Genomic DNA, 18,483 nt, shown 5'->3' with positions numbered 1-18,483 from the left:
GACCCAGCCGTCTGATGGAATGCTTAGGGACGATACGAGACGTAACACTCGAAATGTTGGGCGAAAACAAAGAATTCGGCGACTTAGTCACAAGAATAATTTTTGTTTTGATTTCTGTAAAGCATTTAATAAGAGTTGACCACTTATTAACATTTTATAACCGTAGTGCTAATGATACATTTATAGCCAAAATGCGTAACTAGATGTCTGTCAGTTTAAGGTTAGGGCAAACGGAAGGCTAAGCTTATTAAGTAGTTGCCCTTCAGAGGTTCTCCAATGATTGTCTGTCTGTTCCCTTCTACTCCACGTACCGATAGTCAATACTAAAAATGTTCTTCTGTTGAGTATCTCTCACAAACTATGTTCTAATTATTTGAAACTGTATCCACCTAAAACACTCGTAGCAAAGATGAACCTCTACAATCTTCAACCGTATCGGTTCGCGAGTACCGCAACATGTAAATCTCAGTACCAAACTTTTCGCTTCCATATTTTCACCTAAATCAATTCCTGGATCTTACACTTCTTGGATTTGGTACCGCCATTAAACACTGCTTCAGCCGGCTGGCTTCTAACAAATGCCAAAATGTGCCCACGACCGGTCTCACACTTCGAACGAAGTTACCGCACAACTGGAACACCCGACGTTACCCTCTCGGTAGTATAGTATAGGGACCGAAGTGTAGGGGTTACTCAGCAGTCTTCCCGGTTTTAATGAATGCTTTACTAAAACCCACTACACATCCGTATAGGGGTCCAGCATCGCTTCTGATATTATTTATGGGTTTCGAGCGCGGTAGGGGGCGGGGAGAGGGGAAATACGAGTTGTCGGTCCCGTTCACACCACATGTCCAATTACGTCTTCGATCGTCGTCCGTGGTGACCTACCTCGTGTTTCGGCCTTGAACCTTTGCCATTTCATATGTTTCTCAGCTTTTTAAATAAATACATCACCATTGAATAATCACGAAGACCGATCACGTTTTTTCTAAAACCTTAACGACAGCGTTGTTCAGGATCTATAGATCCTAGACTTTTATTCGCGCATTACTAAAGTTCTAAGAATGGTAGACTTGATATCTTGAGTTGTTTTGTTTTGTTGCCAAAAAGGTTGACTTCTATGTGACATGTAGTAGTTGACCAATCCTAGTTCATCAATATTCTGTGAATTCACGAAGATATATACATAATGCTTCGAGAAATGGCGGGCTTATCTAACGAGGCAGGCTAAAGCACTTGGTCTGGTCGAGAGCTACTACCTTATTACCACTACATTAGTGCTAACCTTCACAGGTATGATGAGCTGATGGTAGTGGAAACGCACTAACGGAAACAATCGTCATGTTTGCAATACATATATATCGTTTGCGAGACATAGAAATATCATGAACCAAATTAACTTGACACGATTTAGCCGAGATTAATAAATCAATCCGCTAGCTTTTTGAAAGCTTCAGCAGTGTTAATAGATGTCCATTTAATTTTCTTCACATTTACAGAAACAGTGTCAAAACAAACATGAAATGTAATAGAAATGAGTTTGCTTTCAAACAACGGGCTCCTTGAAGCCCCGTTGTTTCGGTGCGGAAAATGCGTCTTTCAGAAGTATCCGAAAGAGCCCTGTTCGATGTACCCGCTTTCGCAACTCCATAATAGCATGCACTAATTTTTGTTCGTATCGTAGCATTAGATCAATTTAGTTTATTTAATACTAACAATAAAATTTATAATACTGTTGCTACTTCACTTACTTTCATTATCATTTTCTTTTCTAGTAATTGGAGGTGTGGTAATTGATTAGCTCCGTGATCAGTGATTTCTGCTCCTGATATGACTTTGCTTGGTTTATATAATCTAAGCTTTTAACTATTGTTACCTTTAGCTTCTATATTTTTTTTTCGTTTTTGTTAGCAGTATCTTTTTCTATTAAGAAATGTACTTCGTAGAGGAGCTGCAGTTGATTTCGGAGTTTATTTTTAGCTGGACTTCCGGCGTCCATATGATATAAACCAAAGAAAAAAAAAAGATTCTTTATTTATTCGATCTGTTTTTATTGCGACATATTTTTCTTATTAATTTTATATGTAGCATTTGCATTGGACTTGTTGTTTAACGAAATTTGTTTTACTAGATGAGAAAAGTTCTCTATCATTGGTTTCTTTTTTGGTGTTAACTTTAAGTTTTGGCATTAACGTACGTCTTGACACTAGTCGCTTGCCTATAATAGCTGTAGCAGTTCTCATTAGCATCGAGTACGTGGATACTGTTGCTTTTTCGTGTTTGTCTGTTTAGCCCTTCGGCATTATTTCAAGCGGCTGACCCGCAGAACGAAATGCCCTGTGCCGCTGCCCGGCGGCGAACTTAGAGCACTACATATTTCTCAATTTAAAAGGCATGCAATTAAACCACTGCACTATAATGAGGACGCACAGGGTATTACCGTAACGCTTTTTCTCCTACAACAGAAATAGTATACGTAGCGTAAACGATAACGCGTTGGTTTTCAGCGATGGCAATAGCTGCACAACGCGCGTCGGAAATTTTCAAGCTATGAGCGAATGTACATGTGGATGCATTCAAGCCTTCGAAATCGCTTTGTGCACCTTGTAAACCTGAGAACAAGCTCTTCCGGGCATAAGGTTACCAGTGCAGAGTTTTCCCATCAGGCCAAGGCTAACATGCAAAAGTAGCGATCAAGATCTATTTTGAGATTATCCGGCTGATCTCGACGGCAGTAAGAAAAGCCTAACCGTGTATTCGATGTCATTGTTAGCTAACACAATTTTTTGAAACCCTATTATTACTATTGTGCAAACCACATCGACAAAAAAACACGCTGATTTAATCGGCCGCTTGTCCATCGGATTCCTAACACGCGCATCCCGAAAAGGTAATATCGAATAGTGTCAAACTGAAGTAAGTATATATATATATAAGAATACTATTTTGATATAACCCTACTTGACCTGTTGGCAAAATATATTTCTAAAATCTTCAAAAATTAGGAAATTTAGGCAATGCGTTCGATTGTACATGTTGTATAAGAGTTATTGTTTAGGTTTAGGTTTAGTTTTAAAGTAGACAATTTCTTACATAGTTCAGCTAGACATGTTAAAACGTTGAAGTAATACAGTAAACAGAAAGGATGACCATGCGAATCTTAACATATACCCTGTAGCAACTGCACAGCCCGAATGGCCGAAACATACATTTGGTAGAAAAACAGGCGAGATATAGAATTGAACCAAAAACAACTTCGGAGGCACGGAGGGTACACCCTTCTGGAACGTTACAACTCTGTGCCTAGCTCTTTACGGAAGTTGCTTTTGGAAAATTATTAGTTTCGAAACTGAGTTCAACGGAACTCAGTACGTACATAGCTTTACGGCATGGCCTGCTGAAAATCTTCTTGAATAATCATGAAGCTTACATAAACAGGCCTTGTAGGATAAACTCATTTTAAGCACGTATTTGAGATGAGCGGATTTTCTTACCTATAGATTTTATATGGTATATAAATGGTGTATATAGTACCGAATATTAATATACTCAGATAATTACTAATACTTTGCTCGTGTCACCGACTGGCATGGTACGCGACAGAGAATGCCACAAGGCTCACACGTTACCAGATTTGCTTTGTGCCACGTTTACTTCTAGCAATAAATCGGCCGACTGATATTATTTTAACGTAGTTCCCGACGGAAAACTTGAAACATTAACTTTTACAAGTTATCGTAATGCTACTTTAGTTATGTTATGTAAATAGGTGCGTTTTATAGAGAACTGCAGGTGCGGTTTAGAAAGTTCGCTTGTAAATGATCGCTTATAAAAATATCGAAATGTGTCTTTATGCGTCACTCGTTGACTATACAAAATGTTAGGTTTTTTTTTTTTTTTATAAATATTAAATATTGTTTGCAGATATCATGTAATGGTTTACAATATTTGTGATTAGTTATAAAGTAAATCAGCTTCTGATGGACAAAAGTCTTTCGGCAATTTCTTTTTTCCTATTTAGGGCGGGTTCCTCTAGGCAACCACTAGACTCTAGGCATACCAAATGAAACGCGAGATTTTATTATCAAGTCCGTAGCACATAAATAGCCGCTTAATACAAAACGCCATACGAAACATGAGCTGAACAACAGTGTATGATGGAATCCTGCGATCGAGCCTCTTCAGTACAGTCCCAAAGAGGTCGACTTTCTAACTGCTCAACTGTGGAGCTGGCAACGGAAGTACCGGGATTGTTGGATTGATTCCAGACTATTTGGTGATTCTCCCAGCCCAGCCTACGTTTGTGCCCAGCTGTAGTGCGTCTGTTGTGCCCCAGGACAATAGTGAACCAGCGCAACCTGTCGTTTCGTTCGAATTTTAATGGAAACTGTTCTCATCTTTAGCAATTTTAGATGCATTGGCAACGCATGCAGGCTTAAACGACGGTTGAAGAATTATATTAAGACACGTATGAATGCTGCACAGAGATGAGGGAAAGATAAGGCTTGAATTCACCGAACACTGACAAGAAGCTACTAGTCATAGGCCGCCATATGAGACCACCTTTCAGTCCATCTGAGTCTGAAAGGACCCTGTTTAGACTAAATGAGGATCGATGGACCTCGTCGGTGGGCCTGTTCAAGCGAAGAAGTTCAGGCCAGATCAGCGAAGCGCGTGCTCAGCGAATCGGCAAATGATTCGCATCGACCCAAATTACTGTGAAATATAATCTACTGCACTTATATAAACGATGACATAAATGATGCTATTTTATTTTTAGCTTGAGCGTTAATTTGATTTATTCGGTAATTTAAAATTTTTTTTGGGCATTGTTACCATGAGAGAGGTCTTGGTCAGCCGATTGTTTCTGCATCTCACATGCGATCAGCAACACTCGCCGCTTCCCTAGCTACTTAGTCCAGAGCAGTTGCTCATTTTTCATTGGTTCAGCTCACTACAAGCAAGTACAAGTTGGACTTGCTCGCGATAATGGTGATTTGAGCTCTCCCTGTTCAGAAGGACACTTGGCTCAGAGGGAAAATGAATAGTAGAGAGAATGGAACTGGGAACTGCCGACGGATCAAAGCTGGCGTAGCGGTTGGATTTACTACGCAGAGAACATCAGGTCGAAGAGGCCCGGCACGCTCTAGAGACTCTCACAACGGCGATAAACTTAGTGACTGTGGTGGTACGAACATCAGCTGAAACAGCCTCAACGACGAAGCAGGCAAAGCCTAGCTATGCGAGGACCAGTTGCCACACTCTGGCACAACTGTCAATTTGCTTTTTTTGTCATTGTTAATGCTAAGCCAAAATGGAGGTATGCGCATGACGGGTGACGGTAGGATGATTGTTGTCGTCCACGTCGATTTAACTTGAAGCCACCGCAGTTTTTCCGTCTCTCCGTGACGGTGAGGCAGAGGGCGAGGGCGACGCATGGCGAGGGCTGTGTCGCCCGCTCACGGGGTAGTGCCGTCACTGGAGAGAGTCAGCGAAGATGAAAAATTATCTATCGGAGATGGAAGCTACCAGCCGGGTGTTAACAAATGAGCTATTCGAGCCGCAAAGTTGTATCACAATTATTTGTGCTTTCCTTTCGCTCTTTTTTATTTATCTCTCTCTCTCCCTCTCCCTCTCCCTCTATCTCTCATTCGATTGCGAGACATTATGATTATGATTATTGTTGCTATATCTTATTAACGCTTTCTCTGTTTAAGTGCGATGTTACAGATACAAATTATGCCATATGTTCGGAAGGGTAATAGAAGACCTAGTTCAATGCGAAGCAACGCATCTGTACAGATGGCTTTGTCTAAGGTGGGTGTGGTTGAGCCTCGGGTAGAGCTAACACATCGGACGTATGCTCCTACAATGTGCTAATGCGTATTGAACGGCGATCTCGATAAGGGCGTCTTTGACGCAATAATCGGTAATACTGTTATTACTAGTAGGCCATAGTTATAGATAGGCGATAAGAGAGGAAAGCGTGCGGCTATGTGCGGGCGCACGGTCTGCGTTCGCGCGACATTCCGGCGATTTACTTACTCGGTCAGCCGATCAGACACAACGAAAAGCTAGTATCTAATAAAGCTAGAATGAAGAAGTCGCTCTAGCGGTGTTTGGTCGCGTATGTGTATCCTTGAACACAGATCGGAGCCCATGTACAATCCGAGTGGCTGAGAAACGCGGACCGCTAGTGGTAACGGAGACCGCCACGCAACAACAGTAACTGGTGGCCTATGGACCGACAAGTGCGTCGCGTACTACTGGGAGAGCTGTTTGCTTTCGAAATCATTAGTTGCTAAACGAAATTGTTCGCGTATGTCAGTACTACGCTGGGAGGGCGTTCGTCGTGAAGTCGCCCGAGCTGAAACGGCAGCATACGGCAGAGAGTTTGGCGGCTGTTGGTTGGAAGGCGTTTTTTTTTTATTTATAATAACAACAACAATAATAATACAGCGACGACGGTGGACGTGAGATCAGAAGTAAGAACCGGTGTATCTGTCTATACTCTTAGTGCCGATGCTCTGCATTGGGTTACCGGCGAACACGGTGAAGTTGCTTCCTGCATCGGTGGTGAAGTGTTGCTGTTTCTGTACAGTCAGCAGCCATCCATCCGTCCGTTCCTGTGAAGTAGAGTAGTGTATTACGCAGTGCTCTGCTGTAGTTTGGCTAGAGCTAAGCGCCGAGTGCCGAAAAATTGCCGCGACGCGCGCCGTGTTCCATGTTCCGGCGACGGCAACTGCAGCAGCAACAGCAGCAGCAGCAGCAGCCGCCACCACGAAGACGACGGCGACAACAACATCAGAAGTCGCAGCAGCAACGGCTGGAGCAGGAGCAGGAGCACTGCGAGCGAACCGCGCCCCGAAGTGCGGCGCCGGCCATTCCAGTAGCATTTGTAGCGCGCTTTTGTAGTTGGCCGGGCTCCGTCGTCAAAGCAGCTGAAACTGTTAGAGTATTGTTAGCCGTTGGAGACGTACTCGGCCGAGTGCTAAGGAGTGAGACGGAGTGTTGTCGTCGATCAGTGCTTTCATGTTAGCAACAGGGAGGAGGGGTTGTCCTTTGAAGTCCTGCGTGCGGCTGTTTGTACATTAACCGTCCTCAACTTCGGCGCGCACTGCTCCAGAGCTTGTCTGTTAAGTAAGAGCAGAGCGAAATAAAGTAGGAATTGAAGTTGGAGTTTTAACCTGTGTTTTCATCGCGCGCTACTCTGAGCTTGGCTGTGTCAATCTGTCGTCGAAACAGACCAAGTGAATAACCGGCGGTCGGTTGCCGGGCAACGACAATCATAACAGTGCTCGCACAACATAATTCGAGACTAGTAGCAAGTAAGAAGCCGAGAGTCGCTTGCTAAGAGGATGGCCTCCTTAGCGGGGCACTCACAAGTCGATGTGAGCTCGCCGCGAGGGGCCGGCACGTCGATAACGCGCTGCGGATAAACACTGTGAGCGAGTGGAGCCATCGTGAGGCTGCCGTAAGCCCCCTGTGCCCCGCAGCACGGGCGGATGCATCGGGTGGCGGCCCGCAGGCCCCGCACCGCACCAAACTCACCACACAGCCACCGTGCACCCACTTGATGAGGTAAGCTTACATTTTGCCCCCGTTTTGTTTCGTGTTGTCGTGTTTCCAAACACCTTCCTTTGTTTTCCACTTCTTCGAAACGCACTCCAAAACGCTGATCAGCGGTCAGCTCATATAACCAGATCCCGTAATAGCGACCCTGCTACCTCATCGGACCTTGACTTAGCATCAAATAACATCATATCTGTTCTGTCCAACCACCCGTATTTTTCCCAACATCATTTCTCCGAAAACTTTTGGACTCGTCTATCGAGGTTAAGATGTGAAAATGGACTGACTGCGACGCAACGTTCAACAAAGAACACCGATGTTCTTCTTGCCTGTATACCTCATAGGGTCTAGACACATACAGGTTATTGTACAAATGATCTCCCCGTGTACGATGGAAGGAAATATGCGCAGTGTATATTGAGCCACGTTAACTTTTCTCACTCTGGCCTAGAAGAGCATCGTAAATGCTTGTTAGTAATATGAGGAAAAAATCCTAAGAAATCAATTATTGGCTAAAGTAGAGATTTTGTCCTTATTGCAATCTACTAGCGTTTCATTGCGTAATTTTGAGTGATCCGTCGGTTTTAACAACAACAGCTCTAACTGGCCTCGAAAAGCACGTATAGGCATAACTGTCTTCGCTTATGTCAATGCGGCAATGTTTTGTCAACGTTTGTGGTTCACATTGTCAACGAAATGCTCAAGCGTCCGAACTATCACAGATTAGTTAAAAACTCATTTTGGAGCTTATGTTCATACTAATTAGTACTAATGAGCACAAAATAGTTGAGACGTTTCCAAAAACAATTTTCGACTCCCTTTTGAGCTGGCAAACATTATTCTTATATATGGTAATAGGGTGTATTGTCCTATAGCGATGAGCGCTTGACACATTGTTACGTCCGGTGTTCGCTTCTGACGTTTGCCTTGCTAACCAACGAAGCTTTACTTATCTAAGCTAGATTGCTTCGTCGAGGCAAGCTTCTGTTATAGGCGGTTCCGGCATACTCTGGACTATTGCTCTTGCACAACTAAGTACCCCCTGCTTTAGCTGATCAGCTGAATAAACTTTTGCGATTCTAGAAAGTATTGCGGACAGGAACCAAATCTACCCGTCGACCGCAACTGATCTGCTGCTGTTCGGATTATTATAATAGCGGTTTTCGGTAAGGAAAGCCAGCTGTAGTTCAGTACTGCTCAGTGCTTTCTTTTTGCTGCATCAACTCAGTGCCGATAGCCCTGCGACGGGCAATAATGCCCGTAGCACGGAGCGGATCAATTTATTCTGAGCACTACTTACGCCGCCTTGCGCAGACGGTCGGCTTGCGGGCGTAGCTTGCACGCTTTACCCTTCGCCTAATAGCAGCCACTGTGGCAGCGACTAAGGCAGCCGTTGTGAATCTGCGAAAGCAGTTAGGTGACGCAGAGCAGCATCACATCATTAGTTGATTCTCTGCTGTTCTGTAACGCCGGATCGATGAACGTTGAACTGCGGCAAACAGCGCAGAAACAGATAGAAGGGGGAGCCACGCGGGCAGGCGGGCGGGCGGGGGGCGGTCAGGCCGACGTTTGCGTTTTTCCTTTTCTTTGTGTGATTCGTTGCGCTAGATGGATGCACATCGGGCATCTCTCTCGCTCTTTCGCCTGACTGACTGACTGACTGACTGATGTGATGTTTGCTGCTTCTGGCAGACAGGGACGCTTGGCTAGCGACGAATGGCCTGTCGTTATAGCGTGCTGCTGCTGTTGTTTATTGTGCTTCGAGTGTTTCTGAAGGCTCGCATTTCGTTGCTGTTCGTACCATCCTACCGTAGCTAGATCACACAGTCAGATCGACATCTACACTAGCGCCCGCGTTCATAATGACGCTCTGATCTGGTCTGCTGCGATGCTGCTGCTGCTGATGCTGCTGCTGATGACGCGATGGCTCTCGTCTATTGCGTTTCGTGATGGCGATCAGCATTCATCTCTCTTGAGATGAGAGGCATCGCCCGACCATCGACCGTGGCAAACTATCACCATGAGCATACGACCGGCTCTGCGATCGTCACCGCTGTTGTCTAACGTTGACAGCGGGGCCACTGTGGTGATAGCAAAGTTTGACTAAAGGTCTCCTCACAAACGCACACATGAATACAGACAGGCAAACGCAAGATGTTAAATACGGAGTTTCTATTTTTACTGAAGCAGGATTGCTCTGACCTCTGTTTCTTGTTGCTCAACCCTTCTCAATTCAGTGGGAGCAATGTCAAGTGAATTAAAGTTGGCTTATACCGTCGACTGTACGCCCTGGCTAAAGGACATCGACCGCTCTCTCTTACTCGTCGCCGTTTGCCTGTCAAAGCAAACTGTCATCAGGTACACAGCTGTCCTAACGTAACAACAACAAAAACCGAGAAAGTTGAATTACGTGGAGAAAGAATAAAGTGCGCAGAATGGACGACAGCTAAGTTAACGGAAGAATTATCGAGATATTGAGCGTGAACCGTCGTCATCATCAAGCGTCACTACATTTGGCTATGGCTATTCAGTCACTGCCTACCACGACGCATATTGGCGGCTTTGGTAGAAGGTTCTATGGCGCTCGTTCTTCAAGGCGTTCCCTAACCTGAACATCAGCCGGTTAGATTACTTCCTCTTTCTGTCTTTTCCGTTTCGTCGTACCCTTATCATAACCATCTAGCGAGCATTTGGCTGTGCGATGCGGCACGACTTCATGCATGGACATACACGTTCCTCTGTGTAGAATCTGCACCGACCCATCGTTCGTCCTACGCGTACGCTCTTTATGCGAGTCAGCGTTTGTACAGCGCAAAGCAGCAACGATCTCTGTGGCAATTCTCCATGTGTGCTGCGTTAGAGCGCTGAAAGAACAGTTCCAGCTTGTTTCCGTCGGTCAGGTCGCTGGGCTGATTTCAGTAGCGGGGCACTCATTCCAGACTGATCCTTTCTTTTATTGTTCCTATGTGACGTAGCATGCTACGCGGCGAGTGCTGCACCGCACTGCGCTTGCCAGAGACAAGGTTTGTATCGGCCAACAAACAACAATTAGGCAACACATCGTAAGAATACGGCCTGGCAGCACGCTTGGCTCGACGCGGCTCGCCCGACTTAACCGTGCTGCTGCTGCTGCTGCTTGATGGCTGCCGTCAGTAGCAGCAGCCAGCGTGCGCTGTGTCCGCTAACTGGTATGGATGGCCTGACGCCGGTCATTCGTTTGGTCGCTCGTTTTGCTACTGATGGTCGGTGTCCGTTTATTGGACATAAGTGGTGGCGGCCGACGACGGACTTCGCACCGCGGAAGCGGCAAGATCGCTGTTGTTATGATATAGGTAGAACAGGTTATTCCGTGATGTGTTGGAGAAGTTGCTTAGCTAGGTTTCGCGGGAGATCCCTCGTCTACTGTAGCAATTACAGCCAGACGGACATGCATACACGTTGTTATATGCTAATGATAATGTTGCTGCTATAACCGGTTCGAGTATCATATCCAGTTTCGACTGTTCCGTTCGTCGGCGTTTGCGTCTGTCTGCCCGTCCGTCTTCGTTCGTCTCCGTTTTTTCTGCTGCTATCAGCGGCAGGCGCTGACGGCGATGGCTACGGACAACAACTACTGCTTCTGTTGCTGTTGCCGGACAGCGGTTAGCGCCGCCATGACGACCGGCGCTTGTAGTTATGTTGTTGTTCTTGCCGCTGCTGTTGTCGCCGTCGTCATCGTCGTTGTTGTCGACGCCTGCCCCTTTTTCTGCGCTCGAGTGTCTTTCTGTAACGCTGACGCGCTGTCTATGCAATCGGGCGGCGCCCGGATAACGACTCGCGCTGTTATAGCCGCTACTGATGTCTGACTCCGTATGAGTATGTTGTGGTTGCTCTGAGAATTGTCGGACCAGCGTGCCAAAGTGCCGCGAGCGTTTTGTTCACTTTGGCTCCGGGGCCGTTGCTGTTTCAGAACTTCTGTTCCTGTATAAACGCGATGCATTATTGTTACTGCTAGAACATAAACGTTTTCGAGCCACCGTTAGACATCGCTATCTCAGACGGAGAGCACGCAGCACCAAACTAGCTGAATCAACTATCGGTTTTTCGGAGGTGCATCCTTGAGGTTTTTAGGCGCTTACGCTGACGATCTCATAAACTTTTTTTTTTTTTTTTTCATTGGGTCAACATTTATCACTCCCAGTACTCTATGCGTGTTTCTGTTGAAGGAGAGGAAGCAGAGGGTCAACGTGCAAAACGAGATGGAGAAGTATTTTTTTCGTATGAACGAATTTGAAATTATGACCGTCTTGGCATTTTTTTCTCACTTGCTTTATTTCACTCATCTTCTATATAAATATTGGAAATTGCGTGGCTCAGGGATCACCTAGGGGTTCTGCTTGTGCCATTTACCCTAATACTGTAGTCTTAGTTGGCTTAACTCTATTTCTCTATAAATGCGCGTTTGGAACAGTCCACGTCGACAGAAGCATATTATCGAATCGATATTGCCCTCAACCGTACTGCTACATTCTACACCTATGCATGGCGAAATTGAGTTCAAATTGTGACAATAGTGGGCAAAGTTTAGTCGGTATTTGGTTGTTAACAATAGTGTCGCCAAGATACGACTGCACGTCCTACTTGATTTATGTTGTGTCGCTGGCATAGTTTATAAAAAATAGTCACCTTTTTTTTTTCATTATCCTGTCCTTCACGCTATCCAAGGCGCAGATCGTTCATTTCTTATTATCGCCACTTATATAAATAGCTACTTCTCACATCATCATCATTTAACCAACAATCTGTATATGATGACTGTCACCGTGTTTCAACATGAATGTACAATGGTCACCTTTCACCGTTCAGCAGGTACACATCCACGAGCACCTGCAACACCCTGTAAATTCAATCAGCTGCATCAACTCAACAACTACGTCAATTTCAATACCGCAACCGAACATCAACAACTGCTACTTCTACAACTACTACTAGTACTGCTGTTACTTTACTACTACATCAGCATCGACGACAAATAAAGCAAATAAATATCCAATGCGACCATGTTAAGTCAACAATCGGGTCAGTGTCAGCGCTAGCAGAGCTGACAGAAAATAAAATGATTTTTCTTATCGTAAATATCTTCTCTCCCATTTGTCACTCGATAATAATAACAACGTTTATTAAGAGCAAAAAAGTACACAGATATTTTTGCCTCAACATGCCGCTACGGTTCACTAGGACGCTGATGCCTTTCGCTCAATGGACGATACCTTTTACCGCTAACAAACAATGAGAAGAAGCAGCTGAATCAGTGTCTTCCCGTAGCAAAGAAAAAGCAAGTTCGAAGTGTCAGATCTGATCGCAGATGAAGATCGTAAAGATCGCATTGTTGTCGACGACACATGTGTGACCGCTGTTTTCACAGTTCGTTGTGCGGGCTCGTGCTGTATTTAGACCTACTACTTGTGGTGTGTGTGATCTATCTGAAACTTTGTAGACGATTAGCGACATGTCAATCTATACGTCGGGATCGGTCTCGCCTGCTCGGACGGCGAGTGCAACACCTAGCAGTGAGCGATCGTTCGGTAGCCGCCAGGGCCTCCTGGGACCTCTAGGTGTACATGACGTCCATCTGGGCCCCTTGGGAGTGCACGACCCGCATGTCGCGCATGCTACGAGTGACTACGGGTCGAGTGAGGGTACCCACGTGCAGCAGTGCATTCGTTGTCTACACTACGGCCACGATCGGTGCCGCCGTAAGCCACGTTGCTTTCGATGCGGGTCGTTTGAGCATGTGGATTCCGCGACTTGTACACTGCCAGTAACCTGCCTAAACTGTGGCGGACCTCACCACTCGCGACACGTTGGTTGTCCGTCTCGTTTGCGAGAGCTCACCATTCAACAGCTGGTCCATAAGCAAGGCTTGTCCCGCAAAGAAGCCGTTCAGATGGCGGCTTCCTTCGGCGTCGACACATCGATCACTGTTCCGCATCGGACGAAGGCAAGCTCCGAAAAGCAAATAACGGTCAGTAAATCTGTGGGTGTTCAGACCGATCCGCCTCCGGCGGACGCAGCCACTCAGACAGATCCTCCAAACAATTTTTCTGCAATTCTGGCATCTCCGATATCATCACAGGTAGTTAGCTGTTGGGGGTACCCTGTCTACTCATGTTATCCTGTGCAAGTGGTCTCATTAAGCGGACCTTCGTACCCAACGGAGAACTCCACCGTTTCGAATATGCCGATCCCTGCCGGTCTTGGAGCTAGTCAACTGCACCATTTCAACAACAATATTATCAGCAGTAGTGGCGGAGGCGCCAGCAACCTCAACAACAGCTGCAGCAACAGCAGCAGCCCTCCTTCAACTAATTACTTCACCTCGCTCACCTCGTACGCTTCGTTCTGAACATTATTAACTACCTACTGAGGACACAGCGAGCCACTAAAAAGGGCACGCGCCTCTTTACTTCGACCTGAGTTTTTGGCGCCGCTATCACGGTTGCACTTCTCTCACGATACGATCTAGAACCAACAAACATTATTACGTCACACCATCATAACTGATGTCGTGCCGATTGCGTCTTGTTATTGACACTGCACTAGACCGGGCATCGAATAGACAGACTCCTTGCAATATATAATGTACGCTAATATAAATATGTATAACGAAATTATTAGATCTAGATGTAACTGTCATTAATGAAGTATTACTGCAAAGTTGAAATTACTATTGCAAAGTGTACTATCTTCAGCATGAAACATAGTTCTAATGTAGGTTTGTTTAAACTAAAGCGCCTCGTCGACCCGATCTGTTCACATGGCAACGTACATGAAAACAGCGTTCTTTTTCGGATGCCAGGCAGATTTCAGGGGCTGTGGTACTGGGTGCTTTTGGTGACGATGTGCGAGGTGTCACGGCAGCACGGCGCAATTCGCGCACTGAAACGGCTGAAAAAGCCACGGGTCAATTCGTCAGTTTTTCACACAGGTCTTGCGGCAGGGACTCGACAGAACCTCATTGAAGCACTGAACACAGTTGTTGGCTGGCTAGGGTCAATCACCAACAATCGCCTGATGCTGGCCCGCCCCCACCACTTATTCACTATAATGACTATTCCGGCTACAGCGAACGAGCAGGAACGGCTATATACACACTGATTAGATCCGCGCGCCTTGAACAACAACACCAGCGACGCCGCCGCCGCCGCCGCCGCCGCCGCCGCCGCCGCCGCCGCCGACGTCAGCAACAACGCGACGACGACAAACAGAAAACATAGAGGCTTCACATCAGCTACCGTAACAGGAAATCACAGCCGGAAAAACTGCGCTTTCGGATTTAAGTTTTACTTTAAAGTGTAACTAAGTGGAGAGCACCGCTGCTCGCCTGCTGAGCGATGCCTGCTAATCGAACTATTTCATGGGTAGGGTAAAGACGTTCGGGTCGGAATACTTGACCTGCCACTTGGGTACACCCAGCCAACACACATGGCTCCATATTTCTTAGCATTATTAACAATTATAGATAAGCCGGCCACTTACATTTTACACAAGAGCAACTTTTATGCCAGTGGAAATTCGCTGTTCACCGATAGACGCGCGTAGGTACGCCGAAGTTTGAGTTTGTCCGTCTGCTACTGCCGTTCAACATTGTTTCAAACACATGATGAGACTAGGCAGTAACCTCGTTCGAGCAGTAAAATGACGTTAGTCCCGATGGAATTATCATAGTTGCATTTATTACTAAGCGACATTTGCGTTGATTGGTTTTAACGATACTTCCTAGGTCACGATCCCGTTTTGTTTATATACGTATAATCTATTGATATTTAACTTGTGCATGACGAATGCAGTGCGACACGGAATTAAGTGCTCCATTGAAGATCTATCGGGTCTACGATGTGTGAGACGAAAGGGGGTAAAGCCGCCCACCGCTGGCCCACGTTTGGGCCAACCAACGATGCTTTAATTGTGAAACAAGGAGACCTCCTTAAATCGATGCGACGATGGTAACGGCAGAAGTAAACGAAGGACCCCACATAAATACTCATGATCATCAGTCGTCTGAATGTCCTGATCATAGGATGGCACGACCTCGGAATTACGGAACACAATTACTGACGCACACACACTCACACACACACAGCCACACCCGCTCCACCTATTGGCGACGCGTCACAATAAGTATGATGACAAATAAGATGCTCTCTCAATTAGTATATGTTAATTAACGACGCTATAGATACTTCAATCGCTGTAGCCTCAACTGCGTTACCTCAATATAGCAGCAAATAGCATCTAAGATCACCAATGAGGGCGACTTCCTATTATTGTTATCATTACTATTGATATCGTCAAAAGCAGGCGCTCATATTTATACTCAAGTTTTGCTGCATTTATGGCTATAGGTGACGAGGTAGGACATCAAGAATAGCTTTGTTGATCCGAGCAATCGACATCGACAACATTCTATTAGAAATAAGTATATTATTATATAGCCAGATACGACTCATATGTGTGAACTGAGGTTGTGAGGTAGTCGACTCCAATGAAATGAAGTCAACGGACTAATTCGCTGCTGACAGAATGTATGAAATCTCGTCGAGATTCATACCCTTACATAGGGCCAGATTTATCAACAATGACGCAACAACGTTTCTGCATCAAGCAACCTCGCGATGGCCAGCAGTACAAAGTCTTCATATCATAATACAGAAATCTCACATAATGAGAGTTAGTGACTTTAAAGGCAGACAACGAAGCGAGACAGGGGGGGCAAAAATTAGCAGAAATATCTCTAACCAAAGTGCGTAACTTAATCAAATTCTTATACACAATCATATTGCGGCCAATAAGTTATCAACTTGAACTTTTCATTTACGTTATCACTTCAGCCGCTGAAGCGTGCTGACGGAACAAGGGATGCAGCCAGGAGAGCAGACAGACCTGTGAATAGAGCTGTACTTAGTATATAAGAACCAGAAAGTCAGAAGCAGCTGCAAGATTTTATGACCAACATATTGTTTGTTTTTATAGTATTATAAGTTTAACTTCGTGTGATATTTTTAGCCTCAGATTGCAACAAATGCAAACTTAAATCAGTTCACAAATCAAAGGAGAGACTGGGAAACGAGTTAAGCACTTGAGATCGCAACATGCAACACCTCTCTTCAATATTAGATGCAATGGATGTATTATTATGTTTGTATAGGGGTGAGTGCTCACTCTTCCGTTCCATTACACTTAAAGTTGTCAGGGTTACGGCTAAGGGCTTTCGAATACGTACGTCAAAATCGGGAACCTCTTTCAGATTAAGGCGTCAACGCCATCTTTAATTAAGCAAACCCCCGTAAGACGCTTATCTATATTATTACACTACGTATTATTTAAGATTAAAAAGGAATATTAGGCTAGGCTTTTACCCTATTTGGTCTTTGTAAGTATTATCAACAACATTGAAATCACCCTCGTCACTGTCGACAGTTTCGTAGCCCCCAACTGCTTAAGGCGGAACGGAAGAACCGATTTTTCGTCACCCGGTATATTATACGTCGTTTATTTTCAGTATTATTTATTAGATTATCCTTATATAGTACCTAATTAACCAAATATGTGAATGATATAGTAAAAAGATTAAAGGCAACGATGATACCTCCTCACGGATATGACAAAAAGGATCTGTTTATACGTAGGTGGCTTGCTAGCTCGACGACGATTGGGCTTGATTTGTTATTCAAATGCAACGGCACGATGAGAAAAAGCATATATTTTAATAATGAGGTATCCACAAAATAAAAAAAGAACAAATATAGTGGCAGACATATATATGAAACAGTATAACTCTATAATAAATTGTACAACAGCAACATATGAGCCTGTTACAAAACAGAATCGTTCTACATTTACATCTGAGCGAACGCTTGCCTTTCCCTACAGATGTTCTCCTTGAATCTCTACATCCGTGGCAAAGGCTCCGTCCGTATTAAACAGTTCGTTAATTTTTTTTTGGCGTTTTCGCTTGGGTGTACTACGAGTAATACTAAAGAAAGAAACGAAAAAACCTCCGATCTCAATCGTGGCGAAAAATCCGATGGATACGTTATACAGCACGTCCTGTCAGGCAGGAACCGGTTCATGCAAAAACCTATGCGCAAGCGAATGATGAACACGAACAGAGACATGATAGTCGGTAAGCTGTCAGAAAATCGCTTATAGAACGCGTGAAAAAAAGGTAATAACACACACACGTTCACAGACGTACAGATACTAATTGTTGCTATGCGTTTTGAAGAAGTTCCGGTATCAGGTCAGTGAAGAAGAGGAATACAACGAAACAAACGACATTACTTATGCTGACAGCAGCGAAGCGATTAAATGATGCAAAGAGTCGAACAATAATACTTCATTTGTAAAGACATAATGCGGAATACTCATCACTCGAGATCACTGAAATACAGACATAAATGAAATGTTCAAGAAACTATGTGAAGTACTTACATAATATATACATACATACATACATACTGTGGGCAATGGCTGGGGAAATATAGTAAAGTAACTTAGTGCTGATGATGGACAATTAATAAAGATATTTTTTGTTAATATCGTATTGTGTGGTCTGTTGCTGATAACATTTCTAGAGTAGGAAATATAGTGACCTTAGAGAGGTTAGAGCTACGCTGTTGAAGTATCGTATACGAAAAAGGCTATTTTTTAAATGCATGCAATATAATAGAGAATTTCCTGTTTGCGCCTCAGTACGAAGACTTTTGTACGTCTGTTAATTTGCCCACTTATTACGATTATTAAGATATCCTAAAGGGATATTTGCGCATTTAGTCGTCTGTTAGGGTTTGTCTAACATACTGCTTACAAGTACACATTGGCACAGAGATAGCTGTTAGGACTATAAAAATTACATCTAATTATATCTTT

At 44.6% G+C, this 18,483-nt stretch overlaps 1 protein-coding gene across 1 annotated transcript; it reads left to right on the top strand.

Annotated features, from left to right (window-relative positions):
• The first annotated feature begins 6,503 nt into the window (after positions 1–6,503).
• On the top strand, positions 6,504–18,150 carry LOC111271754 (uncharacterized). The gene is made up of 2 exons (XM_022852734.2): positions 6,504–7,581; positions 12,418–18,150. The coding sequence occupies exon 2, from the start codon at positions 13,061–13,063 to the stop codon at positions 13,955–13,957; it is 897 nt and encodes a 298-aa protein (XP_022708469.1). The 5' UTR covers positions 6,504–7,581; positions 12,418–13,060; the 3' UTR covers positions 13,958–18,150.
• The last annotated feature ends 333 nt before the right edge of the window (positions 18,151–18,483 follow it).

This window comes from Varroa jacobsoni, unplaced genomic scaffold, assembly GCF_002532875.2.
Source record: "Varroa jacobsoni isolate VJ856 unplaced genomic scaffold, vjacob_1.0 contig00962, whole genome shotgun sequence".
Lineage (NCBI taxonomy): Eukaryota > Metazoa > Arthropoda > Arachnida > Mesostigmata > Varroidae > Varroa > Varroa jacobsoni.
The sequence above is the reverse complement of the archived record's forward strand: the minus strand, read 5'-3'. Positions and strand labels throughout refer to the sequence as shown.